Source organism: Rosa chinensis, chromosome 7 (genome assembly GCF_002994745.2).
Source record: "Rosa chinensis cultivar Old Blush chromosome 7, RchiOBHm-V2, whole genome shotgun sequence".
Classification (NCBI taxonomy): domain Eukaryota; kingdom Viridiplantae; phylum Streptophyta; class Magnoliopsida; order Rosales; family Rosaceae; genus Rosa; species Rosa chinensis.
Window position 1 is genome coordinate 38,037,837 of NC_037094.1, and position 19,375 is coordinate 38,057,211.

At 37.5% G+C, this 19,375-nt stretch overlaps 2 protein-coding genes across 3 annotated transcripts; both read right to left on the bottom strand.

Annotated features, from left to right (window-relative positions):
- Positions 1-10,667: 10,667 nt before the first annotated feature.
- LOC112178676 (senescence-associated carboxylesterase 101) lies at positions 10,668-13,181 on the bottom strand. 2 transcript variants are annotated; one of them, XM_024316859.2, is made up of 4 exons: positions 13,050-13,181; positions 12,516-12,843; positions 11,844-12,395; positions 10,668-11,679 (listed from the first exon to the last, which is right to left on the bottom strand). In XM_024316859.2, exons 1-4 carry the CDS (start codon positions 13,064-13,066, stop codon positions 10,840-10,842), a joined length of 1,737 nt encoding a protein of 578 aa, XP_024172627.1. In that variant the 5' UTR covers positions 13,067-13,181; the 3' UTR covers positions 10,668-10,839. The 2 variants fall into 2 exon arrangements, with proteins under 2 accessions (XP_024172627.1, XP_024172626.1); XM_024316858.2 differs by having other exon boundaries at positions 10,668-11,685.
- A 412-nt stretch (positions 13,182-13,593) lies between these two features.
- Positions 13,594-17,713, bottom strand: LOC112178677 (GPI ethanolamine phosphate transferase 1). Its single transcript, XM_040510610.1, has 7 exons — positions 17,560-17,713; positions 16,040-16,209; positions 15,468-15,570; positions 15,171-15,354; positions 14,481-14,539; positions 14,137-14,242; positions 13,594-13,935 (listed from the first exon to the last, which is right to left on the bottom strand). The coding sequence occupies exons 1-7, from the start codon at positions 17,592-17,594 to the stop codon at positions 13,627-13,629; spliced, it is 966 nt and encodes a 321-aa protein (XP_040366544.1). The 5' UTR covers positions 17,595-17,713; the 3' UTR covers positions 13,594-13,626.
- Between the last annotated feature and the right edge of the window lie 1,662 nt (positions 17,714-19,375).

Genomic DNA, 19,375 nt, shown 5'->3' on the forward strand with positions numbered 1-19,375 from the left:
ACACACCATCACACAACAACACCATCACACAACAACACCACCACAACAAACACCTCTTCATTCAGAAAATTCTCTCCATCCTCTAAAGCAAGCCACGGATTTCAAGCAAGGCCGAAGCAAGAGAAGAAGGAGCCGTGACCTATTCCTCCACCATCCACCATTGAAGACTTGCTTTCAAGCTTCAAGGATCACAACGAAAATCATCCATCCTCATCTTCCATCCACGGTGTAATTCGACCTCTACTTTGTAACCTTTGTTTGAATTTCGTTGGTTTTGTTTTAGTTGACATTCATGATTGAACAAAATTATTATTTCTGGAATTTTTATGATTAAATGAGAATTTCGACTCTTATATTGTAATTCGAGAGTTGCTTATGTGAGTTTGTTTAATTAAATTTGCTTTATAGATATCTTTTGTATTTTAATCTTATGTGGTTCGAAACACTTAGGGTTTTGATATGAATGGTGCTAGGTTTAAGAACATGAAATCAACTTTTTGTTTTGTGTAACTTGAATCGAAGTAGTAAAGGTTTTGGACAAAAACCAAATTTAATTAAAGAGGATTGCAATTAGGTGAACTTTTTCATACTAAGTTGCACACTTGAGTTGATAGCCTTTCTTTGTTCTTAATGCGTTAAACATGTCATGATTGACTAGCTTTCTAGGGCTTGATTACATGTTTGATAGGATTAATCTTTGTGTTTTCACTTAGGTTAATTAGCATTGAAAAGTAAAAAATGGGAAATTATTTGCTTTCGAATATTTCACATGATCAACTCCTTTCTCATGACTTAGATGAACAATATTAGGATTTAATCGAATTTGATCATAGTTTCGGTTTTGATCTTTGTTCTCTCATTCCACCCGTGTATATATGTTTTTTACATTTTCTTTATTTTAGTTTTTAATTTAATAATCCTAAAACCCCCTTTTGTGTTCATTTGTATATATTTTTATTCTTTGTTTTATTTTTGTAAATAATACTTTTTACTTTTATTAATTTGTTTTTGCAATTACAGGTGTACCCTCAATCCCCGGAATAGAACGATCCCTATTTACTCTATACTAACGATGACATTTCAGGGTTAAATTATGCGCTTGCTTTTAGCGTATCAAACGCCCCTATTGTCTACAATCTGGTCCCGCTCCACAACTACAGCCTCTCCTCCTCCCAATCTAAACCTTCTTCACGACCGTTCAGGACCTCCCAATCTACAGTAGTGTAGTAGTTTTCTCATGTTGTCTTCTCGTACCTCGCTTCTCCAGTTCACGATCTCTCTACACATGTAAGCAAAACAATAGGTTGCAAACTGTAACTCTTTTTTTCACCTTTGTAAATTTATCGTGGGACCCAAATATCTTCCTAAACTTTAAAGGAAAAATGGCAAAATTACCCCCTAACTTTTCTCATAACTGCCGATTTACCCTATAACGTTTCAATTTTGATTATTTACACCCTCAGTTTTCTAAATGTTGCCAATTTACACCCTATAGTTAAATTTTAGACTTTCCATCCAATTTCTCCGTTAATTTGGTTAGCATATGAGGGGCATTTTCGTCTCTGCAATTGTCACCCAAAAAAAACAAAAAGAATACAAAATTACTTTGTTAAAAAATAAAAAATAAAATATTGTTATTCGTCTCCCACAACTGTTTTTTTTTCTTCTCCCTCAACCTCTCATCTTCTTCTCTATCTATCTCGCAATGATCTTCTTCTCAGCATGACCTCTTCCTCTATGTTCCATTTATCGAGATCAATATAACACAATCCCAACTTGAATAAATCAAGATGACCTTCACATGCTTGCTGTAATTTTAATTTTCATATTCCATACATATAAATATTTTAGTTTGTTTGATGGCTTCTCAATATGAATGGAAGCATGGAAGATCAAATTCTCATATGAATGTTTGAAATACTAATGACCAATCCGGCCTTCAAAGGAAAAGAAAACCAGAAACTTAAATGATCAGAGACCGTTTTTCCTTCAGTGATATGATCATCCAATCATTTGATGTGACTAGCAAATATTAATTAAGCGATCAGTTGCAAGCTAACGACCAATCTTGAAATAAAGGGAGTGAAGAAGAAAAAGAAGAGATGGACAAGGAAGAAGCGACAAAGGGCAAGTCTTTTTTTTTCCCCTTTTTTTAACGAAGAACAGTTTTGGATTTTTTTTCTTTGACAATGTGTTGGTTGTATACTTATTTTTTTGGGTGATAGTTGAAAAGACGAAAAAGCCTCTCACGTGCTAACCAAATTAACGGAAAATTGGATAGAAAGTCTAAAAAATAATGATAGGGTATAAATCGGCAACAATTAGAAAAGTGAGGTGTAGATAATCAAAATTGAAAATCATGGGGTAAATCGGCAGCCATGGGAAAAGTCAGGGGGTAATTTGACTATTTTGCCAACTTTAAAAACTCTTGTTGGTAACCAGTTGACACAAATGGGCGGACATGATTGTTGCAATCAGTTGGACGGACAAAAAGAGTGCTGATGTGGACAAGCACTCTATGCTCGGAGCAGGTCAGAATTTTCGGGAAGATCTGTAGAAAAAGGTACTGTCTACTTCGTCTTTGTTAATTAACCTGATAATGTTCCGTGGAAATAGTCAGGGACGTAGCTGTGCCTAGGGCTACTTGGGCTGTAGCCGAAGGGAGATTTTGGGCCAAAAGTTGCCAAGTATATGTATAGCCCAAATAAAAAAAATTATACTAAGTCTCAACACTTTGTGTCTCAGACTCCAATCACCGTTTGTCGGAAAAGTGAGAATCAATTACGCAATCGCCGAGCCATCTCCCTCTGAGGCTTAGTCTTGCCAATTTGACTTCCTCAATCCCTCATCGCGACTCCCTCAGACGATGATAGTATTGGAAGGGAGCAGTGGAGCAATTTGGTTGGGGATTTTATATCTTCAATTCTTCATCTTGTGAGTTTAATTGGGTTCTAATCTTCTCCTATGATAGAGTTTCATCTTATATTAATGCTATGTCTATATTGATGCCTTAATGTCTATGCTATGCTATGTGCCTATGTCTATTTTGATGCTCTGTGCCTATGATTGTAATTTTTAATTTACAGGGTGTTGGTTTTATGTCTCCCCCCACCCCAATTGTATGTTTTTTTAATAATGAAAGCGTGAGGATCAGCCTCCCAATGGGTTCCAAACCTCAAAACAAAAAATGAGTGCTTCACAAAATTTTTATATAGCTAAAATTAGCCAAACCCAAACTCAATTCCTAGATACGTCCCTGGAAATAGCATGTCGATTTCTGGATGAATTGTTCATCTACAAATCACTAATAATACCAATGGTTCTCTTCCAACTTTCTATTGTTTTCTTAAGTTTTCTTGTTGAGTGAGTAGTTTGAGGTGAATTTCTGGTAATTAATTTTAGCCTTGTTTTATACCATTTGTTTTCCAATATAATTAAATTAAAAACACGTAAAGAGCTCCCGCTGAAAAGGTTGTCATCAAATGTTGTTTTCTGTTTCGACGTAAATGAAAACTCAAACAACCTATGGCGTGGTCGCTGAATGTTCTTCCAATACAATTATATAAATTTTGTGAAGACCTTTGCTGACAATAAAACGTTGGCACATATATTAGTTTTAATAGATTAATACTTGATGAATCGAACCAAGTTTTTAGATACCACATACATCTCACCTTATGTGGCTGATGGTGCTTGGCGTAGTTCTTCTGGTCATGCGGGTTATGATGACATCTTTAGAGATTTGAGCGGTGGTATTATGGGTGCCTTTTGTTCTAATCTTAATATTCGGAGCTCTGTGGCAGCGAAGGTTATGGTAATCATTAAGGTTATTGATCAGTTAGCTTGGGTACGGGATTGAAACATATATGGTTACTACTTACAAGTTGACTTGGCTCTTGTTCTTTCATTTCTTCATTCTCCTCAAGTGGTGGATGTCCCCCAAATCTTATTCACTCTTATTGTATAAATGATTATATGGGGCTGCCCAATTTTCGATTTCATTAGTTTCACTTTCTTCTTGTATTTCTCATTTGTTTTATTTTCTGATTGCTTTCTCTCGAGGGATGAGCCAGGTCTAGGCTATTCCTTTATTTGTAAAAATGATTACTTGGGAGTTGGGACTGCCCGATGTCTGAAAAGTTAATTTTTCAACATAATTAAAACAAAAGGTTTGGAAGACTGTTGTCATGACCTTGCCTGAAATAATTAAAATAAAGCTCGTAAGAAACCTCCCTGACAAACAATTCGTTTGATAAAACTTGTTTTCCAGTATAATGAGAAATAAAAAACTTTAGACGATCTTCGGTAAATGCAAGCCCGCCTCCCAAAGGTCTCCGGCATGTGGACATTCATAATGGTGGTGGTGATTTGAATTTTTTTTGATCAAATAATTGCATTCATACGGAAGAAGTTACAAGCTGTATGAATAATACAAACACGGCCACTAATGGACCACTTATAACAAGGTCAAACCAAAAGGCCTGAACATCACTTCCAAATAGAGCTACCAGATCTACGGTACACCATGAGACACAGAAAATGGTCATACCGACCAAGAAGACTCAAATCTGTCGAAGTGCCAACATCGTTGGTAAGGAAATGTCGGTGTACCAACTGGGTAGTGGCTCTAACCCAAGAAGGAATAGCAAATACTGGAGTCAGCTTCGCCTCCTGAGAAGTGAATACTCATGATAAAAGCGGGTGACCAACGTCATCACTCGGTCAGTGGTGTTTAGTAATGAGGCACCAACTAGACCACAAAGGGTCAACAATAAACCAAACAAGAAAACAAAACAAGAAACAGAACAAGTTAAAACAAAATAGAAAAACAAACAACAGGAGATGCCACAGCTCAGGCATGACCACCACGACCCGACCCACGGCTAAAAATAGGCCCATATAAGATCCCCCATATCCGAAACCCACCCTAGCGCAGGCACAGTCCGTAGCCCAGGACCGCTTCACCACCTGCTTCCGTTGACAGCTGCCATTCCGTAAGAATCTCCGCCACCTTGCAACAAGCAACAGATCGAGGCCACCACACTAACCCGGACCATAGACTTCATTGAGACCGCCACCTTCAGATCCGTGGCTCCACCGCACCAAACTCTAGGGGAACCCCCTGAGACAACTTGACATAACCCGATCAGAGCCCTGATCTGACCTCAGATCTGTGATGACCTGGTTTTCTGTTATTTAAATTTGGTATTTAATAATGGACCAGTTGTACGAATATTTGTTATTATGCTTTATTCAAAGGTTGTATGTGGAGTGGAATGATTTTCGTACGTATAAATATTTGAATTTCACAGTTTAGGGGGTCGTGTGAAGTTTGACTTTTTATATGTTGGGATTCTCGGAAAACTTCCTTCATGAAAGTCGTAGAGCGCGTCGATACGAGTTCGTGGACATGCGGAACGCATAAATCGGAGTTCGTATGAGGAAGTTATGGCTATTGGAAAAAGTTTCCATTTTGGTATATATAGGAAAAATCAGAAAAATATATTCATTTCCTCATTTTCCTTTTCCGGAAACCGCATACCCTCTCTCTCTTCTCTCTCGTCCGCTCCCTCAGAGTCGAAGATTTTCGACTGACCCGACCCGAACCCGGCATTCCGACCCGACTTTTCCGGCGAGCTCTGGCCATCTCCGGCGACGAAACTTTCCAGACAGGTTCGCCTCCTCCTCCCGGTCGTCCCTGTGGTGTTCTCTAGCGACGAGATCCACCGTGTACGGCGCTGCAAGGCTGTACAGTTAGCGTTTTCGGACCCGGCCGGAAAACACAACTCCGGCGACTTCATGGCTTCAATGATTCCTTGGTTGAGTTCAGAATAGGCTTCCTGATCGATCTATGGTGTTTGTTTCGATCGATTTACGTGGAAATCGGATCAACTCGGATTGGATTACTGTTCACGGCTTGTGAGGTAGTTTTCAATCCCTTATGCTTGTTTTCTGACTTCGATCCAGTTATGGAAGTTCACAAGCATGCTTAGATGAAGCTTTTTGATGTTGGGAGTTTTGTGAAATATTGAGTTTTGGCCGGCGGCGGTGCGCCACCGCCTGTGGCGGCGTTCCGGCAGTGTTCCGGCCATGTAAGGGACTGTTTGTGGTATTATATATGTTCTAGTCGTTGATACGAGCGTTTTGATATATAATATGCAAATTTTGGAGTTCGTATGAAATTGTTATGATTTTTACAGTTTCATACCGATCGATTTATTCGATCCGTGAGGATTTGAGCGTCCGATCGACTTGTGGTTTGGTCACATCGATCGTGGGCGTATTCCGGAGACCTTGGGAGGTCTCGGATGTGGTTTTGCCTCGATTGGCGCCACTTTGTGGGTTTTAGTTCAAAACAGAGGGTTTCGAACTTAAATCAAATGTTAATCGTCACTAAATTGGAAACGTATGTGAATAGGTACTTGACGAAGTACAGTGGACGATTATTTGTGAATTGGCGGCTTTGTGTTTTGTTGAAGACGCAGCAGGAGTTTCGAGGTGAGTAAATCTCACAAGGATCTTTATGAACAGAAGTACCATTATTGTTTTGGCGTTAATTATTTAACTGCAAATTATAGTTGGTATTAGTAGGCATTCCTGAGCGAATGACTACATATATATATTTAGATGAAATATATATATCCTTGTGGATGATTGTGATGAATAATAATATGCATGATGGTGTTCATATTATTGTTGAATGCGACTTTTCAGGAAATAATATCATAGAAAAAGATGTTTTCTATTGTTTGGAAAGTATTGAGCTTGATGTTACATTTTGAGTCAAGCGTGACTCATTTTAGATGTATTGGTTTTAGTATCAAGGGTCACAGATGGTGAGCAGGGATTAGGAAAACCGAAACTAGATGTTGTAACGTTTTTAGGTCGGATGCGACTTACTTAACGTTGACCTTAAGACCAGATAGGGTCTAAGAAGATCTTAAGTCACAGATGGTGATAGATCATAGATAGTGACAGGTTGCAGACGGTGACCTTGATAGTTGATTTCATGACCAGATGGGGTCTGAAAATCATGAGTCACAGATGGTGATAGATGGTGATTAATGGTTGAGCTGAGACCAGATGAGGTCTAAAGATCATACGTCACAGATGGTGACAGGTTGCAGATGGCTACCTTGATGTTGATTTCATGACCAGACGGAGTCTGAAAACATATGTCACAGATGGTGATAGATCGCAGATGGTGATCAAGGCAGGAAATAGGTAATCACGTCCTTGGTAGGACGAGTGGTTACAATTTCAATAGGATTCTAGTTTATCTGCCATGATAGCTTATGGGAGTAACGGTCGAGGTTGCTTGAGACTCATAGGTATACAGCTTAAAGGAGAGTTCCGACGGCATTCTCCTTTAATTGTCTAGATGAGACTTGAATTGCTACTTGATGGTTAAGTTAGCAAATAGAGCATGGTCATAGTTGTGACTCATGTTGTCCTTTCTTTGGAAAGGATATGGAATGTTAGAAGGAATCATGGCTGCATGTTTCCTAAAGTAGATTGATGTGAGTTGTTGATTGATGTTCATGAGTTACTCATACGAGCTTTCATAAGCTTACCGGGTTTTGTTGTGTGGAAATCCGGTGCACCATTCTTTTGGTGTAGGGGTTAATCCTGCAGGTCAGGAAAATCGTGGCTGAAGCAGAGGTAGCTTGTTGGCAGCTGAACGGGTAGGAAGCAAATTTTGTTGGCTTTGCCATTGTTATGACTTCCGCTATGTAGTAAGCTCTGAGGAGCATTTACGCTTTATTTTGTGATGACAATTTAATTCGTAAATTTGTGTAATATATAACTCTATGGAGCGAGTGTATATTAACTCGGATGGTTTCAGGGCATCAGTATTTACTCGTTATAAGGAAAGATGTTCCAGGTATTTGTATTGATGACTGAACATTCACGCATGTATAATTATGGGATTATATATATATCGATTTTCATGTGTGTAAAATCAGGGGCGTGACAAGATCACCAAAGAGCTCTGATACTACGTCGAGTAGCTCAGACTGAACCGATCCGAAACAAGAGAAGATGGATCTGGGACAAAAACCTCCATTCCTCCCTCCAACCACGAGACAAATCCATAGCAGCTGTTTGGCTCCAATTTTGTTGCAGCTGGTCAACAGTCTCTTTTCTTGCGCGGGCGTGCCAGCACCTTTCGGGTGCGGTCGTCGGGGGTGTCCCTTGACCTGACTTGTTTCAAGAGATTGTGGACGAGGAGAGCACCAACCTCGTCATGGGATTCTTTGTGCCTTGTGGCGAGGACTTTTGCTGAGCTTCTTGAAAATCACAATCGATACTCGATGTTGTAGATCGAGCAGAGCGAGAACCACTGGGAAGTGAGGAGAACTTGCTAAGGCGTGACTTTAGCTTGGCTGGGCTGCTAGGGCATTACCCTTGCTTGGCGGGTTCTGTAACCGTTGTGGTCGCGGCACTACCGTCGGCTCCCGAGGAGACTAGGACCGAAGTACGTTGACAGAGGGTTTGGTGGCACTGAAAGTCGGCTTCTGGGAAGACTAGGACTAGGAGTGTGATCACCGATAAGAGAAAGAGAAGGAGAGGAGTTGCTCTTAGAGAGGTTGCTCTAGAGAGAACTTAGAACATCTTAGAGATGTTGTTGTTGTGAATGTGTGTTTTGTGATGAATTTGTAACCTCTATTTATAGGCTACCATGCCAACTACTTTGGCATTAAACAAATGAAAGTGGAGCACTAATTGGAGATAAGGGAGGTGGAGATGGAGCATTAATGGAGATAGAAATGATGAATTTCGGAGATAAGGAGATAAGGAATGATGAATTTTGGAGATAAGGAAGCACTTTCGGCTCCTTTATTCCTTCATGTATATCTCCATCAGGAATTCATATTTTGGCCGTGACGTCTTCATAACAAATGTTCCACTATGAGTGTAGATCATGCTGGTAAAATTTTAGAGCTTTTAGTATAGTAGTTGGGCCGTAAATGCTGTTGGACCCCTTACAGGTCCAGTTTTCCAATTTTGCTTATGCAGAACAATGGACTGATCTTTTGAAGGCCTTCCACTTCTATCTGGATCTTGCACTTTTCATAAGAAATGTTTCTTAGGATGTCTATAATGGATCTGCAGAGTTTCAGCCCATTTCGAGTTCATTTGGTCAGGCGGCCGCTCCTTCTGTTTAGCTCGGTTTCTCCTAGCCGAAGTAGGAAAATGTGCTAAAGTTGACTTTCCATTTCCATGCTTCCACAGTAGGCTTTATTTAGCCTCTAAATATATATTTCGAACTTGTCGACAATATATAGTTTGAGCCACTGACATTGGCTCAATTTCTCTAAGACGTGCCTTGTCAGGCCAAAATGCTCATTTTGGGTCCAAACAGCAGCACCCGGATCTGAACCCCCCCTCGCTCCCGTCTGTTGGATCTGCATCTCCCCACCCAACCATTCCCTTCCTTCCTACTCAGCCACCCAAAACCAGGATGAAAGAACAGAACGATGAAGGTAAACAAAAGGGGGCGAGCAATCCATCAAAAACCACTTCCTCTCCTGGACCGAGACACTGTGGCGGTGTCACCGACCAGAGACGAAGAGAGGCAGGGGCCCAGTGGGTCCCGTGCCCCACTCACATTTTCACCAAAAAGTTTATATATATATATATATAGTATTACTATTATATTAATATCAAGTTTTTAATATATATTTTTATAATTTTTTTTTTCACTTTTAGAAGCACTCCATGTTCTCTTCTTTGTTTTCTTTGTTGGGATTGTTTTGAGGAAGAAAACGTGGGCTCCCACGTGTGATATAAATCACATTTTTCTTTTCTCAATTTTTTTGACATCAATAATAAAATTGATTACAATTAATGATTCTTATTTCCTTATTATTTACAGATTTATAAGTCTAATAGGAAAATGATTAAAAAAAATTATTATTACATTAATAACATGTATGTGTGTGTGTGTATATATATAGTCAAGTAACAATTCTCAATCAATTGTTTTGTAAAGAGCACTTCTTTTTATTCGTACTACTACTCTATTCTTCATTCAAATATGTTAAGATAATTTAGAAGAAAAGAAAATCCTGGTACTGAGGAGTCGTCGGGTATAAATACCTCATTAGATTCATCTCCCGCAAAAAAAAAAAACAAAGAAGAATGATAGTAATTTAGAGAAGCCTTGTCCTGAAATAATGAAAAATATCCTTCTGATCATGGAAATTGTCATCCAATTTCAACTTATCATCCTAATGTTCAAAATGAAGTACGCAGATATTATCTACAAAAAGGTCCTTGTCAACCTAGAGCTCACGAGTTTACTGATGATTGCTTGATTTCATATATTGAGAAATACATTTTTACTAGCATAGATAATGAGAGTATCATGCAAGGATTTCAAAATATGAAATTTCATCGAGAGCAATTACCATTGTAATAGATAGAAATTACATTTAAATATTTTGTATTTTTTTTTTTGGTGCCCCGGTAAACCTAAATTCCTGGCTCTGTCACTATGCCGACAGTGTTCGGCCGGGAGAGAGGAGAGAGGATTCTCTCTCTCTCTGTCTGTGTTTTTCGCTGGGCGCGTGTGGTGATTTGGATTAATCAAGGTACTCCTGGGGAGCTACCAATACCACAAAAAGCAATACACAGCAAGAAACCAATCTTGTCCCACGAGAGTCAGCAAATCAGGAATTAACAGGGTCTTTTACAACAAATTTATTGAACCACCAATTCCAAAAGACTGGAAACTGAACACGGAGAGCAATACAACAAGAAGGAAAAAGGGCACCAAATTACACACAATTTTCAATGGCATAAACCTTATTTGTTGGATACTTGGATCATAAACTAAGTGAACTTCCCTGCCTCGTACTCTCTGGGACCGCCATTTTTCATGAAGTCCAAGAGCAATGAGGAGCTTTCAACAATTCCCTTATTATACTCATTCCACCATTTCATAAAACTGCTCTTCTTCAAGAAAATCTCAGGTGACACTGCATAATTCTTGAGAGCATTCCACACGTAGTCCTCAAACTCTTTCAACTTCCTCTTGTCATCAGTAGTTAGTCCTCCATTCTCCAACAAGATGAGAGCTTCCTCAACACGCGCCCAGAAACAAGAATCATCATTCAAACTAGAACCCACGTTCTCTCTTTTCGATTTGCTTGGGCCAGATTCTGGTTTTTCTTCTTGTTTCTGTGTTTCCTGCTTCTTCTTCTTTTCTTGCTCCTGCTTCTCCTGAAGCCATTCCTCCAACAGAGTAAAATGTTTAGGTCTTTTCCCAGCATCAGTTTGGTAATTTTTGCCCCCATCCTTATAGTAGTCTGCAATGTGAAGTGGTTCAACCATTCCTCTGTAGTTTCTGCCTGCATAAAGCCAACGAACCCGAAAGTGAGCACCTTCTAACTGGGGCTTGTTCTCTACTTCTGTGACAGAGTCCTCCCAGTAATTCATGAGCTTCTTCTTATACTCGTTAACCTTAATGTCAGATTGATGGCCCATCTTTCTGTACAAGTCATAGTATCCAATATTTTGACGTTTGGCGTCCTTCTTGTACCACTCCAAGTAGGCCATGTGAATTTTCATGTCATTTAATTTCTTGTCAGAATCTGAGTTCTTCTTCTTCTGAATTAATAACTTTGTTTCATGTTTTTTCATCTTCCTGACCAGATTGTCAGTATCCTGGGACTGTTGCTGTTGCAATGATAACATTTTAGTAATAAGTTGAAGAAAAAGTTTAGAAATGATTCTTATCATAGTTTGATTTTTCTTCTCTATCACTCCACACCAAATATAGAAATACGTAAAGAATGATGATATTTTCTGTAAATTTCAGTGAGATCATATGTTACCTGTGAGACTACTCCAATTGCTAGGAGTTGTGCGATTATGCTAGCTTGAAGCGGATGGCTTTGCCCTTCAATGGACTTGAAAATATTACATAATGCCTTCCGCTTGAGATCCTCCAAAATTTGTCCATAAGAAAACCCCAAATTAGGATCTTGAGTTTGAGCACTGGGAGAATTGGTTGTCACAAATTGTTCTGAAATGAAATCCGGGTCCTCAGAGCAAGCACAACCCGAAGCCGAGCACAACAAGAATGTTCCAAACGGCTTAGAAGCACCAGTTGTATTTTGGGACATAAAGATTTTCGGTGTATGATCTTGATCGGAGACTATATGCAAGAAGCAAGACTTCCAAGTTGAGAATTCTAGCACACATTTTTGAAGGTGTTCATCACCAACAAGTGGAGAACCGAAAGTAATGCAAAGCGGGCGTTTGGTTTTCGACAAGTTGAGGCCTTCTAGCAACCATAAGGTGAAGAGTGTAGCCACACTACCTCCCAAAAATTGTCCAGTGATGATTATTAATGGTGGGGTTTTGCTCTTGCTGTTCTCTACCAGCTGAAACGTCAGAATGATAATGAAGCATAACAAGAGGCAAGCAAGTTATGTTGAATCTTTACAAATACTTGTGAAACTAACTCAGATAACTAATTTAGTTGTTAGCTTCTCGCAACCAACCTTATTTTTCAGGAGAAGGAGGTCATTATAATGCGACTGAAATAGTTTGATGGCTGCTTCATTGATGGAGAAAACTGGATTGCTTTTGTTGCACAAAAATTCAAAGTGAGCAAAATCTTTTGACGAAACCAAGCCCTCTTGTCCATGAAGAGAGCCAGGTGGAGTGCCAAAAGCTATGACGATTGGATTTTCTGGTTGGATTATTTCATTATACAAGGATGGCTCTGCATTTGGATTAACCTGTCTTTGTTGCTCAATCGCACACCATGCCTGGTGTACCGGATCAGAGTTCACCACAAAATTCCCCGATTCTAAGCCGCTGCTAAACCTACCATAATCAAGAACATAATTAGTTAAACATGGTCAATATGGGAAGTGAAGACAAAATAACAGGACCCAGCAAAGAACCGGTGGTCACTACTACAAGAAAATCGAAGCACAGTGGACTCAGATATGGTGAACAATCACAAAAACCAGCTTGAAAAACAAAGGGAAAACAAAAAAACAAAAATATCATCAATGGACATTACGTACTGGTTTTGGATGGTCATCTTCAAGCTTTCTAGGATATGCTTAGAGAAACAGCAGAATGGTTTTGGATGAAACTTACTGAAATGTACGAAGCACAGGAAGTCTTCGTCTTCGTCAATAGCAACAATTCTTTTTTTTTTTTCGTCAATAGCAACTACTCTTTCTTTATTATTTTGTGTCTGAAACCAAGAAATTTCATGAAAGCATCCTAGGAACAAGATGCTTCCCCTGTCCGTATCTCTTTAACTTATTAGTTAACGTCTCCGCATACATGTTCGTACGCAAATCACCATTACTTTACAGAGAAATTACCACATTTGTTATTTTTTGCTGGAACGACTTTTGTCACAGAAGAACATATTTTACTCAAATTTCGAAGACTTCTTATATAAGCACTTTCAGATGTAAGCACAAGGCAATTACTTCTTCAAAAACCAATTTGATTGTCTTAAACAGTTAAAAATCCCAGGTCGTTTTGGTCCTTAAACTACATTTTCCTGACCATAAATTAAATTTAATTACAGATCGATCAATGATCTGTAACGAATATAACTGGTTAAACTAATTAATCAACTCGTATTTAAGGGTGTGCCAAAATTTCCATCGAATTTGTACAACCTTTGGGGAACACTTGGAAAATCCCCTTGCTCTGAATATCGCAGATAGCAAAGCAAGACCAATTATCAGAAAAAATGAGAAGCTGCTGTTGGAGCTGTAACAGGTGGCCTTCAAACATAAAGCTCAGCTTTAAATTGCTTTCCGAGAAGATATCCTTCGTGTATACGTTTGTGAGTGCAAAAAGCAACAGAACAAAGACAACTTGAGCACTCATGATTCCAAAATGGCTGATGCTGTTACCAATTTCCATCCAACTTCCTGTATTCTGGACCTGTTACCGATCAAAAGTCAGCAAAGTTTGTAAATTAACAGAGCCTTCATCTAAGAAATTAGTATCTTTATCTGTTTAACCATTACTTTATTCAGGAAATTCTCCTACATTAAGATACAAAAATGCAAATGACATTTCATGTCAAGGAACTGAAGACCAATGAGACGGCATAATTTTATTTGAAGAATATAGTAACCCTACCAGGAAGAAGAAATGCATAGTCATAACGTCTGAAAAAAATAGAACGAGAAAATAGCATCCCAATCGTAGAAGTCGGTTCAGCTTTGTTATTGCATTGAATACGCATCTGCATTTCAATCCACCAAAAATAAGGTTAAAAATTTTCATTCATAGAAAACCAATTCAGCATTCTCACACAATAACTATGTAACATTAAACCATATAATAACAGGGTAGCTCAAGCCAGGAGAAAATACAAGTACAAGCTATAACCATTTGATAACTTGCTCACATTTTCTTATGGCTCAATGCTATTATAACCAGTCGTAAACACCTATCACACACAAAATTGTGATTGTACTTACATGACAAGCAGAAATGGAATGAATAGCTTGAAGATGAGTAACGCTGCCATAAGAAAAGGCTGCAATAAGAGAAAACCATATCAGCTAAGTAGCACAACTCTGCAAATAATTTGATTCAACAAAAATTCAATCTTCACTTATGCTGAAGAGTGAAGACAGTAATGAACCGAAAGACTGATGAGATTTCGAAACTTGCGATACTTGCAAAATTTCCCGTTCCGAAGAAGGCAACATTAAACAAGACCATCTAAAGACACAAACTCCATTAGCAACATACTTATCAAATCACGAGTCATGACCAGTAAAAATATGAAAACCACTATGCGACGTAAATGAATTCCACTTATACAACAGTCAGATACTTTTTATCAAACCTTTGAGGTCAATCATCAGCGTAATGAGTTTGAATCGTTTGATATGATTCCTTCAACAAGACTATCAGTACTAGCTAAATTTATTTGTGCAAATTAATAATTGATAGGTGGCAACAAGCCTTACTTTTCCAATTCACAGTTTTCTCAATATATATTGCCACTTTCACAAGATCTTATCAGACTTAATTCATAAGAAGCAACGTCACAGAGATCACTAATACATGTAAGGGTCTGTGAAACTTCATTTGGAAAAGCAAATTGGAAAAAAAAATTCAAAATTCATGAAGATATAATTTAAGAAACCAAAGCACCATACAAATATTAAAGGAATTCTGATGTCAGACAGCTCCAAGTATCGACCATCAACTATGGCATCGTCCTCCATATTGTTAAAGGAACTTGACAACCTTTTCACCTTACTTGAGTAAATAAGAGTGTTTTCAAATAGTATCCAAGCCATGAGTACAAGAGCAAAAGCACCATAGAAGACAGCTTCATATCTGCATAAGTTTTGAGAATTAACCAAAACATTAAAACAAATCCATCCTAACATCATGCATATCACAAAGCTGTTGAAGACAAAGATGAGAGGTAACAAATAAATCGCCTGTACCCGATAGATAATAGAAGAAATGTGGGCGCAAAGCCAAGAAATATGGACGTAAGCCGGGACAAGAGACCATTTGCTGAAAATAATGGAAGTACCATCGAGGGACCTATGAGAAGACAAAATAATAGATAAGTACAATATGTCGGATTCACTTTTACTGTTACTCGGGCATTGAAATATATCAATTAGTATACCAACCACACAGAATCGATAAAATAAATATAATAAATTATAAAATAATTATAATAAACTAAATTTTGAAAAAAAAAATTGTTGAGCAAAAAGTATAACGTGACTTTTTAGGAGCTTAAAAGGAATGAAAAGGAGAAAAGAACAAAAGTTAAATGTTGGATGTATAGTAACGCTCAAAACTATAATGTAAAACACCAAAATGCTACTCTAAGAGCATACCGGCACGCAATTCTTTGTTCTCTGTTCTATGAGATGTTGATATTGACACCATCACATATGATAATCCAACCAAAAGAACCTAATTATATCCAAGAGTGAAAAAAAAAACAGAAAAAAAGCAAATCTTTAGATCAGTGGAGTTACATTAAACATTAAATTCATACCAACAGAGGGCTGAGACAAGTGAAGCACCTGTAATTGAAAGAGCATGGGGAACTTGGATTTCTTTGCATTACTATTACAGATAGTGAGCCAAAACTTGTTTCCTTCAGTATGCTGATCTAGAAACCTCCCAGCTGCTCCAATCAAAATAATCATAACCCCACTCCAAATTCTGCAGACATGATATTTCACAAACACAGACATAATTGTTATGGCCAACCCAAATGCTACTAATATGCATCAAACTCAAGATAGTTAATACAGTAAAGTTGTCCATTTATCTTAACAAGCTCAAAATCTTATTGAGTAGTTACATGGCAATCAGATTCAATTCTTACCTTACTTGTGTATTAAAGTCCTATATTTTGTAATTTAATACTTTTTTTTGTGTAAATCTCATCATCCATGAGATAATTACTCGTTTGACAATGCATTTTACTATAAATTACAACAATTGAGGTGTAACGTTGTAATTATGATTGTTTTCATGAAAATTACTTGAAATATGATCCTATTAACAAAAAAAAGCGATCACTTTATCACTGCTACAACAAATGCTTTGTTTATATGGTAAATAATCATATTAGACCTAAAACTTTTCAAGTCCTTATTCTTGTAATCCAGTTGTTCTTTTTGTAACCAGAGTTCTTTGTTTTGTGAATTATATCATCGATGAGACATTTTACAACAAACAACCCCATTGGACGTATTTAGTGATAATTATAGTTGTAATCAAAGTAATTACTACATTTACGATATTCATTATAAGTTTTTGAACGATTTACGTATAAAACAATAAATGAGTACTTAGTATGGTAATTTTTTTTTTTAAGTACACATGTCAAATTATAAGTGGATAACCTGTTGACCTGTATAACAAGTTTCACCAACTAATTTAATTTAATATTTATTTATTAAAAAGTTGATGTATGACAAACATCAACACACCTTAGACTTCCCCTAATAAACATTAAATTCATACCAACGGAGGGCTGAGACAAGTGAAGCACCTGTAATTGAAAGAGCATGGGGAACTTGGATTTCTTTGCATCACTATTACAGATAGTGAGCCAAAACTTGTTTCCTTCAGTATGCTGATCTAAACCTCCCAGCTGCTCCAATCAAAATAATCATAACCGCACTCCAAATTCTGCAGACATGATATTTCACAAACACAGACATAATTGTTATGGCCAACCCAAATGCTACTAATATGCATCAAACTCAAGATAGTTAATACAGTAAAGTTGTCCATTTATCTTAACAAGCTCAAAATCTTATTGAGTAGTTATATGGCAATCAGATTCAATTCTTATCTTACACAAACCTTTAGCATACCATAGCTAATTTAAGTTCTTGAAACTAGTTCATTTTGCCCATAAGCTGATGTGAGAAAGGCATTGTTTGAATTCAAAATTGTGCTAACTTTAATTCTTTGTCAGTTAATAAGTCTGCAACTATTTGAAAACTCAACTGTCACAAGCACAAACGCTGAACAAACATTCAACAAGAGCTCACTTACACTAGATTATTATTATCCAGAATTTCCGCTGGCATCAAATGTCAGATACTGATAAGAACCAGCATGCACCACACACAAAGAATGGAATCCCAGATCTCCATGGAATTGACTTGAAAAGATAAAGAAAGGCTATGACCCCCACAGTCAGAAAACACCATGTGTAGAGCTTCCTCTCGGTGAGGCTATTCAACTGCAGAAATTACCAACTTATGGTTCAGAATTTTAAAATACCACTTTACTAGGGCTTGCAGCAGTATGATTAATAAGTTTCACTTCAATACCAGATATTCAAGTATGAATACTGAGACAGCACAGGCGGCTCCAACTTTTGTGAAATAATTTATTTCTCTTCCATGTAACTGTTTCCATAATGCTTTTATGAACCGATATTCACTAGATATTTGTGTCCACAAAAATACTGTCATTGTTGTGTATGCATGGTAAAGAGGAGGAGCCTGCTCCATGAACAGTATGACGCTAAGTAGTCCCAGAAACAAGCATCCACAAAGTTGTACCTGCCAAAAATAATGAGATACCGAGTGAATCAAGAGATGAAGAAAGATGAAAGAAAAGAAGAAATTATGCAAGTGTTCTTCTTTCCTTTAGTTTTTTAATGGACCAAGGGAGAACTCTCTCTCTCTCTCTCTCAAATCTTAAATAATAGTGTGGAGACACACTTATTATTATGTCTATGCTTTTCCCTTTTATATAATAGGAAATAACTCCAATTACTAAAAGAAAAATATTGACTTTCATAAAGCCAATATGTTGGCTGGTCCATACATGTTATTGGGCACTAAAAATGTGTCTTGGGCTTTCATTTAAATCTCACTTAGTGAAGCCCAAGTCCACACCAAAAAAACCCGACAATCGTTTAGGCCCAATAGGTTCGGTTTTACCCGAAAATCCTAATTATGTCCAAATAATAAATCTAATTAATTATTTGGTCATAACCAACTCTTGTTTAATCTTCTTCATATACAATCTCAAGGATCCACTTATATGGTGTGCGATCTCTTAGGTTCTAATTAACAAGGCTGTGAAGTTTATAGAAACCATTCTATTTTGTTTACGAATCAAAAACTCCATTTTTGATTCTCCCTTGTTATTAGGATTATAAATGTTTATTAATCCTCGGGACTTCACAAGTCATGAGTGACGTCTTGCAACATATCATGACTACCCTAGTTAATGTAGAATGACAAAGAACCTATTTAATTGGAATTACAATACAATACGGTCCTTCTCTAACACTATGTTCTAAATCACATCATCGGGGTATGGAATTGATATGTCAATCCCTAAATGTGATTTTCATTCTTATGTGATTCTTAGAATGTGATTAGAAACTCCTTTTTAATCTCATTCAATGTTTTGGCCAAAGACTCATTGAATCACATCTTTGAACATACACCTTATTTACTTAAGGATAGAGATTCCTTATTGTACACTCACATGTCTCCATGACCGAATTGATTATACCAATGAATGCATCTATTATATCCATTAAGGGACACAATATTATTGCATCATCAAGAGATAATCCATTCACTCATAAGACAACTATGGTGTCTCAGGTCAAAGGACTAATTTGTATTTTTGCAATTTAGAGTTCAAGTTTGACATGTAAGTAAGACTCCATACAAGAACTCTAATGATCGCGTTCAGTGTACTCTTTAATTTAAGAGCACCCACATACTTGTATTAGTTCTCTACACAAATGATAAGAGACATATCATCCTCCATATTGAGCATACATAGTATGTGCTAATCTTTCCGGATTATCAATGTCCAATTGATAATCCTATGATTAGGA